This window comes from Lycorma delicatula, chromosome 1, assembly GCF_047948215.1.
Source record: "Lycorma delicatula isolate Av1 chromosome 1, ASM4794821v1, whole genome shotgun sequence".
NCBI classification, from domain to species: domain Eukaryota; kingdom Metazoa; phylum Arthropoda; class Insecta; order Hemiptera; family Fulgoridae; genus Lycorma; species Lycorma delicatula.
The window spans coordinates 134,557,562-134,574,208 of NC_134455.1; the positions used below are offsets into that span (position 1 = coordinate 134,557,562).

The following is a 16,647-nucleotide window of genomic DNA, read 5'->3' on the forward strand; positions in this document are numbered from 1 at the left end:
AGCTCTGTATGAAGTAAGAAGTTGATTAACAATATCGTGGTAATTGTCAGATTTTTGTTTGCAGAAAATATTTGCAAACATCTTTAAATGTATCCCAAGCTGCACTTTCTACATTATTTAACATCGAATTAAATACATCATCTTTGACGAACTCTCTTATTTCAGGACCAGCAAATATTCCTTCTTTAACTTTTCCTTCACTTACATTTGGAAATTTCTGCCTGATGTACAAAAATCTGGAACTATCCTTCTTCATTGCCTTTATAAAATTTTTCATTAATCCTAGCTTGATATGGTGAGAGGGTAAAAATATTTTTTTTGGTTCAATTAAGGACTCGTGAATAATATTTTTCCTATCTGGAAGTAAGTTGTCTTATTTCTTCCACTCTTTGGTAACATACTAGCTCGGCTGTCCCATTCACAAAGAAAACACATGTACTTAGTATAGCCTAACTGCATGTGTAACAAAATAGCTATAACTTTCAAATCACCAATTATGTTCCAGCTATGTTTTTTATAATTTATTTTTTTAACATCGTCTTTCATTGCATCATATGTCTCTTTCAAATTAATACCATAAGCGATTGGTATCGAAGAATATTTGTTATAGTTGTGTAGTAGAACCACTTTTAAACTATACTTGGATGAATCTATGAAAAGACGCCAGTCCTCAGGTTTATGAATTTGTCCTAAGTGCAACATAAGCTCATCAATATTTGTGCAATAAACCAAATTATTTTCATCAATAAAGTACTGAGAAAGTTCTTTTTGTCGGCTTCGAAAGCCTGAAATTTTGTATTTTTTAAAATTAAATTCCCACCTTGCAGTCTTGATCCTAACAGTTCAGCTTGATTTTTTGTTTAGTTTAAATCTCTAACCAAGTCATTTTATTCTCCTTGTAATATACACAATAAAAAATGAGCTAACAAAATAAAATACAGGAGCTTAAAATGCTAACTATATGTTGAAAAATAAAAAAAAATTCTATAATTAAAATTTAAAACTTTTTCAAAAATGGTGGGTGATAGAAAGTTTCTTATATTCGTTTTCAGCATCAAAAAACAAATTAAAATCATGTATCACCATGCTGGGAAAAAAAATTATGTGTATCAGTGTAATCATTCATTTTGTCATGTATAAATTTAGTGAAATTAGTTTAAGGTACATTTTCTTGATATAAATACTATTACGAGTTCAAATTAAAAAAAAAATTATTTGGCCTTCATTTCACTGTAGTTTGTGATTAAACATAAAAAAATGTGTTTTGGTGTGTACAGATAAAATTTAATTGTTTAAGATTAACTCAGTTCAGAGAGTTAATATAAATATTTTATAATCAAGCAGTGATAAATTAGCTGAATGTTCAATAAATACAGGGCCGCCCCTAGCTTTTGCAGGGCCCAGAGCAAATCTGAAATTGCTGGGCCATTTTTCGAAAAATAAACTAAGTATTAAAAAAAAACTAATGAGTAAAATAATTAACTTAACTTTTCAAAAATTACTTTAAGCAAAATTGCGATAATTATAAAACAAACAGTGAAAAAACATTTTTTTTAAAGATTTTAGAAGGTTCTTAAATAAAGTAATGATATTAGTTTTTTTTTGTCAGCCAAAGTGGCAACACTGAAAAGTTACTAGTAAACATATGGTTATATGAACAGCTGATTTATATTAGGAATTAATATTTTTAGTCTACTGTTGCCATGTGAGATGTAAACAAACTTCATGAAACGAGTTTTTGTTCGTTACAAAAATGAACGATACTAATTATGAACAACATTGTGCTATCATGTTGTATGTTGGTCAGAATTGTTAATAATATTCTTAAACTAATGGCCAGATTTGGAAAAGAGTTGTGCATATTTCTCTGCATATTCAAGCACTGTACTGGTATTGCATTTTCAACATTAGTACAGATCAAACAAAAATTTTAATTTTTTCGTATAAATCGGCTCCATCACAATTATCATCTTGCCTTAATTTTAAATCTAAATCCATGCAAACCTTTTTAAGTTGGTCATCCTCCATTGTTTGTAATAGTGGAATATTGTAAAGAAAACTGAAAATATTAATGTGATTCTCAATTTGTTCAAATCTTTCTTGTAATGAAGATATGACTTGATCTATTATTGCTAAGAAACAATTTCTGTAGAAGTTTCTTTCTGGATCTTTTATACATTCATCTGCTCCTGCACCTTCATAATCAAATAAATGTTTAAGTTTTATTATTCTTACTGTTTTTAATTTGTTTGAAATATTAGTTTTTTCACAAATATTATTTGCTTCCATTCTAGATGTTAAAAACTATTCTCTCTAAATTCTTTTAAAAACTTCATCAACTCTTTTAAAAGCTTAGTTACTAAACTTAAATCACAATTAGGTATTTGTACAGTTTTTCTTACTGTATTGACTGTTAATAATTTATACCAAATAACTGTAGATAAAACAAATTCAAAATTAATTGCATGCTCAAGTAAGGAATCTGATTCACTTTTCACACAAGAATCCTCTGTCACGTCATTTAATTCTTTTAATGCTGCTATAATTTTGTCTAAATCAAATCTAACTGTCTTCACAGAATTTATTCGGCATTCCCAATGTGTATCTGATAATGGTTTTAGAGTTGAATTCGTTAAATGTTTCATTGAAATAGCCCACCTGTAAGCAGACGTGGAAAATAGTGTATATAGTCTTGAAAGTCTTCCAAAAATGTCATAGCCATAGGAACCGAGGAATCCATATCACCTAATAATAAATTTAAATTGTGCATAGAACATGACACAAAAAATGCTGTCAGATTTTTTTTCAAAATCCTTGCTTGCACACCTTTTCTCTTGCCTACCATGTTGCCCCATTGTCCTAAGCTTGTCCACGCCAATCGTTCAAAGAAATAAAAGTTTTAAGTTGCTTACATAATTCCTTTGATAAATAAAACCGTGTACTTCTTGGCATAGGAGAAAAACCAATAAAATAATCATTAATTTCAACTTCATTTCATTCTTGTTCATCAGGCATTTTTACAATTCAAACAATTAGAGTAAATTGTTCAATACGACTTTTATCAGTAGTACAGTCTAACTGAACTGCATATTTACTTTTTTTTATTATTTAATTTTTAACTTAATTTGTCAAGTGATTAATTATCTCATTTGGAATTTTCCACCTAAATAATGATCTTTTGTTGCTTTATCTTTGATACGTCTAATATGTTCTGCCAATCTTGCATTGAATTGAAGAATGAAAAAATATAGTGGCTATAGCCAGATTGTTTTCTTCATTATTAAAAATATTTTAAAAGACTATCTTTTTGACAACTTTCTACATCTTTTTTATTTTTGACACGTTTTCTTTTCTGGTTAATACTTAAATAATTTATAATTTTATTATCAAGATCTTTACTCGTACTCATCGCTAATGTTCTAAATACTAGAAAAAATAGAAAATATATCTTCTATTTTTAATATATATTATAACACTATATTAACTATTCACGTATTACTATATATCTAAATAAATGTATTAACCTAATTAATGGTGATTAAAAATATTTAATGTGGCTCAGCACGCGTCCGTCGCACTGTTGTGTAAAAAGCACTATAATTACTTTTTCACTAAATATTTCGCGTTCCGAACTCACACGTCTCTAAAACACTTGAAAATACATCATCAACATTACAAATAAACACAAAACTCAAAAACAACCCGCACAAAAAATCTAATTGGCGCCTAGTTTTGTTGGTAGGTTACATACTGCCAACTTATAATTCGTATTATAAAAACTATTTTTTTCTTTATTATTATTTTATGATTATTTTAAAGGTAATTATTCTTTTACAAAAAAAAACTACTTATAGAACACTAATAAAAACAAATATATTTTAATTTATACATTAAACGGTTATTTTTTTGTAGATCATAAAATCAATTAGTAGCAAAGTTGTATCAAGAAATCAAGGTTCATGAGATTTTTCCAGTGTACCTTACAATTATACTTTAAAATTAAGTTTTACATAGAAATACAAGTTGATACATTTTAATCATAAAACATTATCTTGTTTCATCCTCTTAAGCAAGGGTACAGGGCGGTTGCCCCAGTTGCCCGACTCTAGTGGCGGCTCTGAATAAACATTAATGGTGGTGACATAATAAGTTTGGGATATAAAATAAACAAACGCGACCTAGAATTTGGTATGGTAGGAGGATCCCCTACCACAAGCTAGCCATAAGAAAGATTGCTATGAATCAAATTGAATCGAAACTGAGAAAGATTTGGTTTTCTATCGCCTATCCAAGTCACTGTTGAAAGCCCACCCTTCAAAAAAAAATTCATTGTTGTTCTCTATTCTTTCGTTCAGTAAAATCATTCGGAAGATTCAGTAAAAGGAACGACTCGTTCACAATTCTTCCCATTACCAGTTCGAACAGTGTATTTGAATCTGAGCAACAATCATCAAATTAATAGCCAACTCTAGTTGTTAACCTAATTGCAGATACGATGTCGTTTAATTTTATTTGTAGTTAGTGCTTAGATTGGTAATCTGGTTGATTATCATAAGTGTTTCTGTTACCATTATTTATTACATGTCTGATCACTGTTTAATTTCATAGTAGTATTCTATGTTTTCCATTAATCTATAACGATAATGATTTTTTTTTAAAAATAATATCTTTCAATAATTAGACGCTCCAGTTCCATGTTTTATGCTGAAAGTAAATAATTTCTATATTTTAATTTTTCAGCTGTTAAAATTGTTTTTCATAATCATTGCCTTTCATACCATAATACTGTTTGTAATAACAATAACATAACCTTACTTTCGAGAATTTGGATTGCAGAGTAAGTACAGAAATTTTTTTCTAGTACAAATTTATTTATAGTAGTCAAATGACACCACACTTGTTAATCATTAATGCATTAATCTAATAATATTGGTTATAGAAATTAGAATTTTTTTTTAATTTGAATGTGGGTAACACTGTATTATCAGACTGATCTAATCGTAAGCCTGTTCGCAATGAATTCATGTTGTGAAAGATGATGGTATTGTTGGATCATTGAGTAACTGTTAGACTTGTGAAGAATTTGTTTCAAAAGTTATATTTTGAAATCGAGAATAAACAAATTTTGTTCGTTAAAACAAACATCCTTATGCTGCTCTAAAAATTAATCTTATTTTCTTTTATCCTTTTTTTAATAAATAATTTAATCTGTGTAAAGATGGTTACATAATTGTGTGCTTAATAGAATGTATGAAAAATTTTTTGATGTACTCTTAACATTGGTAATCAAAACACTTGTTTTATTTGACTAAAATATCAGGAAAGGTTTGTGAGTGACAATCATTTATTTCAAATTTAAAGGATGAAAGCGGAAGTGGATATTGATTTTATCAATTCATAAAAGTAATATTTACTAGAAATAATAGTAATACAAATGTGCTAAGGTATTAAATGTGTAAATAATTTATATAATAATTTCTATTTAAAATATTGTCAGTGTATTTAAATATTTTATAATCAAATATTTATCATTTGTTAATAATTCAGCTTATAAAATTAGTATTACCTTGGCTGAAGAAGGATATCAGATACTTTTTTACTTTGCTGCCTACAAAAAGCAGATTGCTTTATATAGTACATTTTGAAAAACAAGCAAAACATTTTTGTTTTGCTTGTTTTTCAACAATTTCAAAATGTTAGTTGTACTTGACCGCCAACTGTCTCATGCTTACACTAGTTGTGGTTTGAATGGATAGTTATGAAATATTGAATTTGTTACTAAGTTTCTTGATTACTAAACTTTAGTTATCGTGAATGGTTATAAACATTTTGTATTCGGGCTTGATGGTCTAGCTTCATATTCAACATTTGTTATATCTCAAAAGCAGCATTAAAAATACAGTTCTCAACACTTCCATGATGATTCATTTGCCTATAATGATGTGTTTTCAAAAAATCAACTTCACCCAATTTCTAATAATGGTCAACAGAGGCAAGTTGAAGCTTGACTAGTTGCTCCATATCCATCATCAAAAGGTCAAAAAGGATGAGTCATATCTACATTCTCACCATAACACAACTATTGTCATAACAAGGTTGCTTGCTTTCCTTCTGCACATCCATACGCAAGTTAGTACGATCCTTATTCCGTCATCTGCCTTCTGGCTATTACGGTATAAACATGTTTGCTTTGCTAGCTGTTTTACCAAGTAGGAACAAGGATCAGTGATCTTATTTCTTTGGTCGGAGCATGTAAAAGGGACTGAAATTCATTGTAGACTTTTATTACAGTACAGCGACACAGCTTTTCGTTTAAAAATGTTTTGTGGAACATGATGCTTAAAAGCTACAGGTATGCTTATCAGTACAGGTGTGATGCACGAAGAAGGAGCAAGACACCAGTCAACCTCCACCAGGAATGTCAAGATTTAGGAAGCTCAAGAGATGGTTGTGGGGAATAGGTGAGTTACCATCGATGTGGGTAGTCTCTTCTTTGAAGATCAGTCATGGTTCTGTCCATCAAATTATCCATGATGAGCTCGGGTTCCATAAAGCCTGTAGTCAAAGAAAGTGTTTTTACATGAAATTGTCTACCTCCATACGGCTCACCTCACTGTTCAAACTATCAACAAGGTTAATTTTGAGATACTGGAACACCCTTTCTACAGCCCAGAACTTGCTACCTCCAACTTTCATCTGTTTGGGCCACTCAAAGATGCTTTGTGAAATTGTTGATTTTTGTAGACTTAAGATATGCAGAAAGCTATGAAAAAGTTGCTTTCTGACTACCCAAAAACATTCTTGGAAAATGCACTAACTTGTGGGCTGCTGGACCTAGTGCATTGGCAAGGTAGTTGACAATGTAGAAAAATGATGTATATTTTGAATCCCTACCTTTGTGTAAATAGATTGCAGAAAAGTGTAGATTTTAACTTCTCTCTAGTGTTTAATGTTCATCTATGCATAAAGTTTTAAAATTTTATACAGTGACAAGAATTTGTTCCTTCTGTGATATAAAGAAATTGCAATTTAATCTTAATATTTTTATTGTTAAAGGAAATGTAGATGTGACTTTAAAAAAATATATAAATTCTTCTAATTGTATAAGGTTATTCAACATAAATTGTATATTTTGTTTAGTAAAAGGTGGTAAAAAAAGTCATAACTTTTATGTAGATTTCTTTTCATAATAATGTTATTTTTTATGATTATATTGAAACAGTATTATTTGATCAATGAATTTTTAAAGTATAATAAAAAAAGTTAAAAAACAAGAATTTTGTATCCCATTCCAAGTGCTAAAATAATTTTCAATAAACTTTCTTAATAGCGAATTATTTTGTGGTAATTTTTTATACTTAGAATTTTCAGATGTTTATATTTTAAATATTTAATGTGGATTTTAAATAATGTTCATATTTTTGTTTTATAATTAATTGTACTCATTCATTCCTGATGTCATCTATAAATTGCATTGATCAGAATAAAAGAATTATTCAGTTTAATTATTTACTTGCAATCCAGCTGATTGGACTATAACAAAACAGCAACATATTTTTATTTACTGTGTAACCTGTTGCATTTTTTAATTATCCATGCTGAACACTTTTTATAGTATTTATTTTTTATTTTTTTTTTTGTTTTGAACAGACAATTCAAAAAAATCTTAACATAAATATTTACCAAAATAAAGGAAAGAAATCAAAATTTTCAAAGAATACCTATGGATATTCATGTCGTAAGTACATTATCTCATGATTCTTCTTTAAGATGTCAGAACAAGTTAACTAAGATTCAAATATGGATCCCAGATCATTGCTTGACACCTATAAATACAAATCACAAAGACCATCATTTATTTAAATTAAAAACTCTAACTTATATCTATCTCAATGAAATCACACCAGTTTTTTCATGTAAAATAACATAATTGTTGTGTTACATTAGTTTGGTATACCCCCAAAGTTCTATTGGTATATTGATCAGATGTGTTTCTAACTGTTGCATAGGAATCAGGCTTATTGGATTTTTTTTATTGATTACCAGTATCTTTTATAAATTAAGTCGATTTTTTAATAACTTCTTTTATTAGTAATAACTAACTTATTTAAATCCTAATACTTGGCTTGTGGTGCAAATACATGTTATGTCAGTTAGTAAGTGAATTGTTTAAATCTTATAAGTTGCATGTAATTGTGATTTATTTTGTAGATTTTTGTGATGAGGTTGTGATCGTTAGCTATGAATGTTTGTTATAACAAACATGTTTATTATAATAAACATATTTGAATAGCCAGTATGCCATTATTTTGTGCATAAATACATGTGTGTCTGATACCTTAATTGACATATAATATTTCATTTAAATTTTGTGCTCTATTTTCTGTTTTATTTACTTATTCATGTACATTAAACTTATGCCATCAGCACATTGTGTTCAGCCTATGCCTGTTTCATGATCTTATTTTTCTAAAGGTTTTTAAGAGAATTTTTGATTGTGTAGGAATGATATTTAGACCTCAGTGGCATTAGATTTATAGAATTTCACATGGATGATTATTATATGTTACTAGACCCTGTCACGTATTATCCAATAATTTTTACTCTGAAATTAACTCAAACCTGTTTTACTTTTTTTTTGTACAGCATGAAGCATTTCTTATCTTCTTATATAACAAGTAAGCGCACAAGCTACCATAGCTGTCGTTATTGTTTATTTCATTTCGCTCTTAAAAATTTGTATTTTTATTTGATTTAAAAAACTGACAGCAGTCAGAAGTCAAGTGATTTTATATTTATGTTTATCCACTGTTTATTATGAAAGTAACATTATTGTGATTGTGTTTAAAGAATAAATTAAATTTATTTCCTTTTACAGAAAATGGACACTATAATTAGTGATTCATTTGTGGATGGAGAACCATTGTGCTCTGATATTAAAGTAGAAGTTAAGGATGAAGTGGAAGAAATGGAATTTTTGTTTGTACCAGTAGTTAAGACAGAAGCCGATTTGACATCTGAGCAAGTAAGTTTTGGTTACAGTCTGGTAATATTTTGTACCTTTTTTTATCATTCATTTGAATTATTTTAAAACTTTTTAAAAAACAGTTAAATAATTCCAAATTCCAACTATTGCACTATTCTTAAAAAACATAGGTAATATATATCATTAAATTGATATGTTTGTATGTTTTATGTATCTCTATTTTCTATAAAGGAGTAACGTTTTCAATTTTTCTTTGGAAGCCCATCAATTGCAAATTCATTAATTGAAAAACTTGTTTAAACTATAAATTGTCTTAATTTTTTGAAAACTGTTATTTTTAATTTTAATATATATTTTTTTAATCATTAATTTTAATTTTTCCTGTAGCACATCTCTTGCACCACCATAACAACTCTCAGCAATGCATAGTAGTACAGCTTTTGGACAGTAATATGTGATTTAAGTTATCTAAGGCCTTATTGCAACCTGTAAGTATCTGTTGAGTGTTCTCCCTCCATGCTGTCACATACTTAGTAACACTGAACTATTTAGAAACTTAGAACAGCCTTTTAAGAGCCAATATTGCAAGAGAGTAATTATTATTTAACTGATACATATATTTGTATAAAAGTGTTTTAAAAAAAAATTCACTCTATTGACATCAATTTAAAGGTTTGTAATTTTTTTTAATACAGAATCGCGTGACATTTCAGAGTTAAAATTGCTAATGTCTTTAACAATTCTTTTACTCTTGATTCAAAGTAACCAGCAAATCTGAACTTTGTCTTTTCTATTCAGGCATTTGATTCTATTCATGTAAAATATTTCTTACATAGTAGAGAGCTAGATCCACGGTTATTAGTTATAAAAGTGAAAAAAATTATAAAATTTTTTAATATGTGTAGATTTGTCTTCTTTTATCCTAGGCACATTGTCCAGTTGTTTCACCAGCGTTTTTAAAATGTTCATTGCTGTTGCCACGAATAATAAATTTCTCACATTCAGCTCAACTTTCCTTTAACAGTTTTATTTGATATTCTTTGTTTCTGTGTAATAGTCAGTATATTTTCTTTTGTTTGTTGATCTGTTCATTTTGTTGCAGTTCCCCCCTTCCCAGGCAAAATCCAATAATGAAGGTAGTTGATTGTTGGTAGCAATAGACATAACATTAGCTTATAGCTTGGCAGCTTACAAAAAAGTTGACAGTCATATTTGGCGGCCAGTTTTTGGGTACATTGACATTGTCTTTATGGGTATGGACCGGGCCCATACACTTTATTTCTTGCCATTTAATTTACTACTCATTGAGGATTATTACATTATTTGTTATCATAAAATCATGTTTTAGATCAAACTATCCTATTTTTGGGATTATTAACATATGGGATTATAACAGTTGAAATTATCATCTTATGTTAAAAGCTGTTTTGAAAAATACATTCTATGTATATGATAATAAAAAAAAATTAAATGTAAATTTAAAAGAAAGGTTTATGTAACATATATTTGTCACTTTTAATTAATTGAATTCATACCAGTGATGTTTAAGGACTGTATCTGTCTTTTTTTAACCCTATCTAGTTTGACTTAGAGATGTAATAAAAATTGATGTATTATTGTGCATCGTGTATTGTGTGTGCATTTGTAATTTTGTAAATTAACTCACTGTTTCAGATAAAAAGTTTAGTCAGAAGTATTCAAGTCCATTAAAAATTAAGTTTATGTCATGAGTATAAAAGCATAATGTTTATCACTTCCATGAAATATCTCCTGTTCTTGTGTATTTAGTTTTTTCTTTTATTAATACTTATATTCTTATAAAATTATACAGAATTAAATTGAATGAAAAGTAATGCAAACACTTATACTTTCTATTTCAAACCATATGTATAAGTGAGCAAAATGGAGTTTGGATTTACGTTAAGTTAGATTGAGTGAAATTGTAGATGTTAACCAGAAAATGAAGATATTTTGTTATAAACCATATTGGCTGCTATCTCCAGAACTATTTGACAGATTTTCACTGAACTTGGCTATAATATTTTTATAGTAGGGGCATTGATGCTGTTAAATTTTCAATTTAAAAGATGGTTGATACTAGAGGAAAAACAAAATCATTTCCAGATTTTGCATAATTAAGTTTTTATTTTTAATTTTGTGAATATTAATAAAGTAATCAACTTTTGTAAAAAAATATTTTTTTGTTAAATTTCATCCCCACCCCTACAAATGGTTTTTGGGTAATACTACACCTTGTAGTATAAGGGATCACTTGACAGCTGGCTTTCACCATCCACTGATTATTTTCTCATTATTGTAGTATGCAATAATTTTCTTTCTTAGTTAGTAACTCATAAGGTGAAAATCTTTGTTAATGCAATCTTGTCATAAGTATATTCATAATTAACTTAACGCATTATAACTCTTTCATCACATAGTATTATGTATTTTATTCAAGTCAGTAAAATGGTTTGAGGCATAAAACCGTAATGAATAATCAGAAATTAACACCTTTAACGCTACCACTTTAAAAGTTTTAAATTGTAATATATTCCTTGTAAGCTTTATATGCAACATTACATAATTCAGTAATAATCTGAAGAACTAGTTCTTGAATTCCTGTAAAACTGTTGCAAAGTTTCTTAGACTATTTCCATTTAACAGAAATGACACAATTCCTTGAATTTTCATTTTAGTAGAAATTGAGTCTGTCAGTCATTACTGTTTCACTCAGTAATCTTCTCTATCTTGTTTGTGATTTTAACAACTCATTGTAACCATTTTCAGATATTCTTAGAGTTTAAAAATATTCTTAAGGATCTTCTGATGCATCGAGTTTTCTTATTGGATTATCTGATGCACCAGTTACATATGTCCTATACGAGCATTTACTATAATGCGCCAATGAAAATTTGAATATTGGTCAGCAGGGACTTCTGTTGTACAAAACTCATGTGCATTAAAAAAGTACCAATGTGTTTAAAAAAAATTTGAAAAACTGATGCTACCTGACAGTTGATAAAAGTTCTCAAAATTGATCAAAAAATGTTTTTACAATAAAAAATAAAACCACCAACTTACAAAATAGTAAGTTGGCAGTTTTATTCTTATGCATCATTATCTTATTTGCATAACTCTGCCATTTTTATTAAATTTAATGAATGAATGCCTTATTTTATGATTCACCTACTAATTATTGTACATTTCTCATCTGTGGCATGTTTCCAAATACATATTTGTTTCATATGTTTTGACATATATTATTCACATACAAAAGTGTATCAAAGAATGTTTTTCGTCTTTCCATTTCCTTGTTCAACCAAATTTGCTTTTATCTATTTTTGTACATCGAAAAGTGGTATCAGCCATTTACATGGATGTAAAACATAATTTGTGACAAACTGATAAATTGAAACATATTATACAGCTTTATGAAATACTTCTGTTTATGTTGAAGGATGGTGATGAACCACAAAAAGAAGATCCACTTCATATGGAGAGCAGTGATATTTCTTTGGCTCCTGCCAATTTGGAAATTCCTTCCGTTAAATTAGAAAACTTTGATGTAAAAATTGAAGAAATGGTAAGATTTTTTTTTTGTTATTATATAACTAAAGCCCTACTTAAAATGAATGCATCACTTTAAGAGCTTTACATTTATTGTAAGTATTTAAAATACTTACTTTTAAGTTGTGAAATAATGATTTTTTTAATGAAAATAACTATTTCAAACAGTCAATTTATTATTTGACCTACTCTTTTTAAAATCCTGTGTTTATTATGGATTCATGCAAATATACATCCACTTGTGTCAGAAAAACATTTTAGTTTTTTACTTTTTTATTTTCATATTAATAAGTATTTAAATAAATGTTAAACGAAACAAAGAATTATAATGAAAGATTTTAAATTAAGAGTGTTAATTTATTTTATAGAATTACTTTTTATTATTAGCTGAGGAATTTAGACAGAAACAATTGCAGTTTTCCATCAGTAAATTTTTGAACTTTAGGTGATATCAAAATTGTGAAATTTAGTTTAATTAATGGAGTTTTGAATTTTTAAAATTTTATTTAGATTTATTGCTGAATTATATGTACTGTTTTTAATAAATATAGTTATTTGTGTCAAAAACACTGGAATTTCCCCTTTGTTTTAATAATAAAAAAAATTATAAAGAAGTTCGAGGAAAAAATTATATTAATTTTGAAGGAATTGCGGTTTGTCTGCCGAGGTTCCTGACACTGTGAGATGATTAGGTAGAATATGAAAATATTTTAATATGTATCATTACATTTAAAATTCTTTTAAAAAATAATAAATTTTGTTGCTTTAAAATCATTCTTTAAAGAAAATTGTATACTTTGTACAAAAATAACATTTCAATAAATTTGATTTGAGTAATAAAAAAATTTCTAATATTAGGTAAAGAAACTTATTTTTTACTCAGATCTTATACTTTTTAATTTAAAAAATCTTATTTTTAAAGTTAAAAAGATATTTTTAATTTGTTTTCATAAAACAGTCTCGTCACTGATTATGTATCTCGTCATTGAAAATCTGTAAATCAGATGAGAGAAAAGACACTTCTCACAGTCAGAACAAACAAGAGAACCAACAAGACTTGTTATTGCTGAGCTATGGTTGGGCTTGATGAACCTCCTTATGTGGCAGCTGGAATTGTACTTTTGTATTTACTTAAATGACATCTGGAACTATAAACTCTGGATAGGGGAGTCTTACTCTTTAAGACTTTGGGAGTTGGCATCCTCACGGCCCTAGACTCTGCAGCTATTCTTCCCACCACATACAAAGATGCAAGAACATTTTACACTATTCACATACATTACACAGATTACAACATCCTTACACAATAACATCCTACACTATTTCTTCTTACATTTACACTTAGTGATGTTGCATCATCTTACGAAATGCAACCGCAACCCAAGCTGGAAAATATCATGTCTATGAGTAAATAGCTCTAAGTAGCGAGTCTTGAACGACGTCCTCAGGGCACCTGGGCAAACCCAGTTGTATTTAACCTCTAGCCTCTGTATGAGGTTAGAGGACCACCTCTAGGCTCTGCAGAGGTGGTCCTGTATTTCCTTGGTACTTGTGAGACCAAATTTAGTAATCCACAAGAAAACACTATGGTGGTTGGTGGTCTATCTGGAAAAAACCACCAAAAATAGTCTTGTGAAAATGCCTTGATCAGTATTGTCTGACAAAGATAATAGTAATGTAGAAGGGAATGTAAATTGTGACACATCCTGTCTATATTTTTAAAATATTAGATTCATACTCATGCAAAGTAATAAGTTAGGTTCCTTCATAAGGTCTCGTCTTTCCTGATCACCAAATTGGGTAACGGGATCAAGTGGCTCACCGACTAACATCAAAAAATTAAGAGATGGATCAGTATTAATAAAAAATTTAATGATGAGCCAAGACGGTCTCCCTTATGCCTCACCATCATGATCAGCTTAAAAATAAACACGACATATCAGAAAACCTTAAACACAAGCCTTAGAGTAAAATTTTGCTGGGAACTTCTTGAGATTAATGTTACTGTAGTAGCAGATTAGGTTCATCTCTAAGGTGTTGTAGAGGTGAAGCAAATAATGAAACGCCAGAGTGGAATAGAAGATCCTACATCTTTCTTTGTATTAACATTCAACCTTCCTGCCTACCACCAGAAAAAGAAAAAGCAGGTTCCCTATCAATTCGAGCACGACCTTTCATCCCCAATCCACAGTGATGTTTCAAATGTCATGATTGTGCTCATACTACTACACATTGCTGGAAGATTGAAAAAATATGCTTGATCGTGCTAAAGGTCACAATAACACTACTTCCGTGAAGATGAAAAATGTGCAAACTTCAGTGGATCAAATTCAACTCGCTCCAGAGATTGGCCAACCTTCAAAGATGAGAAGGCAATTCTAAAAATTTGTACTGAGAGAAGGTATCCTTTCTGGCCACATGAAGAAAGTATTAAAAGTTGTTGAACTCTTGTAAGCTGGTTAAACCAGATCTCTCATTTGTCTCTGCATCATCAAGACAAGCCTCTGAAAATACGGGTAATGAACAGTGCAGATCCTGCAGCGAGTTAAAAAAAGATTGTTCAGATTTTATTTGATCAAGTTGCTTCACTCACAATCACTATCTCAGAGCTAACTAAGATGAACAAGAAGTCAGTAGTTGTAGCCAGCAAAACCAACATTAGTGGAATACTTCCAAAAGCTCTTGTCCCTAAAGTTTTGCCTTTACTGCTAGGAGTGGGTGGCAGTAAGCCGTCCAGTAAGCTCCTGTTAAAGGACTCCACACAAACACCCATTCTGGATCATCATCTAAGACTTCCCATTTTTGAAAATCTCCCCCACCATCTGGAGGATATTGTTGAGGAACCCCCTGATCCAGACCTTCAGAAGTTAATTAAAAATTCTAAAAAGAAAAACTAAATCACCTATAATTAATTTTATATATATATTAAAATTTTTTATTTTATTTTATTAATATTTATGACTACATATTTTAATATGTTATAGTTTTAATGGTTTGAATTAATCTGTTTCTGTGAGAGATATGACTGTCTCACAGACAGTAGAGAAAGTGGAGGGGTTGCTGCTATCTTCATGGAAGATGAGATATCAGCTACAAAGGTACCACTAGCTACGCACATCCTTGCAGTCACCTTAGAGATCTCTGTCCCATTCAAATTAAGATTGATACACTAGATTTACAAAATCTTTTCATTCAAATTCCAACTCATTCGTTAATAGTAAGAGACTTTAATGCACACCAAATTTCATGGGTCTCAACAATCTATTGCCCTTGAGGAGATATCATAAACATAGTCTGACAGGACTTGCGGACCTATGTCTGCTGAATGATAAATCATAAACATTTATCTCATCATCGACTGGTACTTTGTCCAACATTGACCTCTCCTTATGCTTACCAAATTTGCTCCCTCACCTTAATTAGTCTGTTTGTGACGACTTTCACAGCAGTGACCATAAACCAATTACAATAGCCAACCACATGGTGAACAAAAGACCATAGAGATGGATTGTTGAAAGAGCAAATTGGAAAAGTTACCATAAAGTCTTCCCAACATATGACAATAATGGTGACGCTCTACATCATCTTACCTAGGCAGGACCTAGGATCATCCTAGGAATAGGCAGGACCAGCTGCTAGCATCTTACTCTGCTTTGTCTTAAAGGACAACCAGATCACCTGGTTCTTAAAGCAGTCCTCGTAAACCGTCATTTCCAGTGTTATGAAAATCATCCACGTAATATAGCATCAATGGATGTCTATACCCGGCGTTTAATGTCCATTTTAAATTTTGACACATCTTTTATTTTCCCAACCTATCCATTTTCATATCCTCTGTGAAGACTCAATACCATAAATTTTAATTATGACCTCACCACATACAATAAAAAAAAATCCCTTTTGGCACACCGGAAGGCGGAGGTAGATTTCACTGGTGCTAAGTAGGGGATAAAAAAGATTTCCAGCTTAAAGTTGAAAAACTTCAAATTTACTCAATACGACAACAATGGTTGCATGTGAAAAAAAGTTTCACATGTTTAGCATACAACAAGCCCCATCTTCTTACAATTTCAGCAACATTTTTGTCATCCCTT

The 16,647-nt window shown here is 29.7% G+C and overlaps 1 protein-coding gene across 1 annotated transcript in view; it reads left to right on the forward strand.

Moving 5' to 3' along the window:
• The first annotated feature begins 4,163 nt into the window (after window positions 1-4,163).
• The window catches only part of LOC142317647 (uncharacterized), a 134,286-nt gene continuing 121,802 nt past the window's right edge, over window positions 4,164-16,647 (forward strand). The window contains exons 1-4 of the mRNA XM_075354202.1: window positions 4,164-4,837; window positions 7,651-7,738; window positions 8,879-9,025; window positions 12,444-12,569. Coding sequence (XP_075210317.1) covers window positions 7,724-7,738; window positions 8,879-9,025; window positions 12,444-12,569 — 288 coding nt within the window. The 5' untranslated portion in view covers window positions 4,164-4,837; window positions 7,651-7,723. The remainder of the gene's footprint in view (window positions 4,838-7,650; window positions 7,739-8,878; window positions 9,026-12,443; window positions 12,570-16,647) is intronic.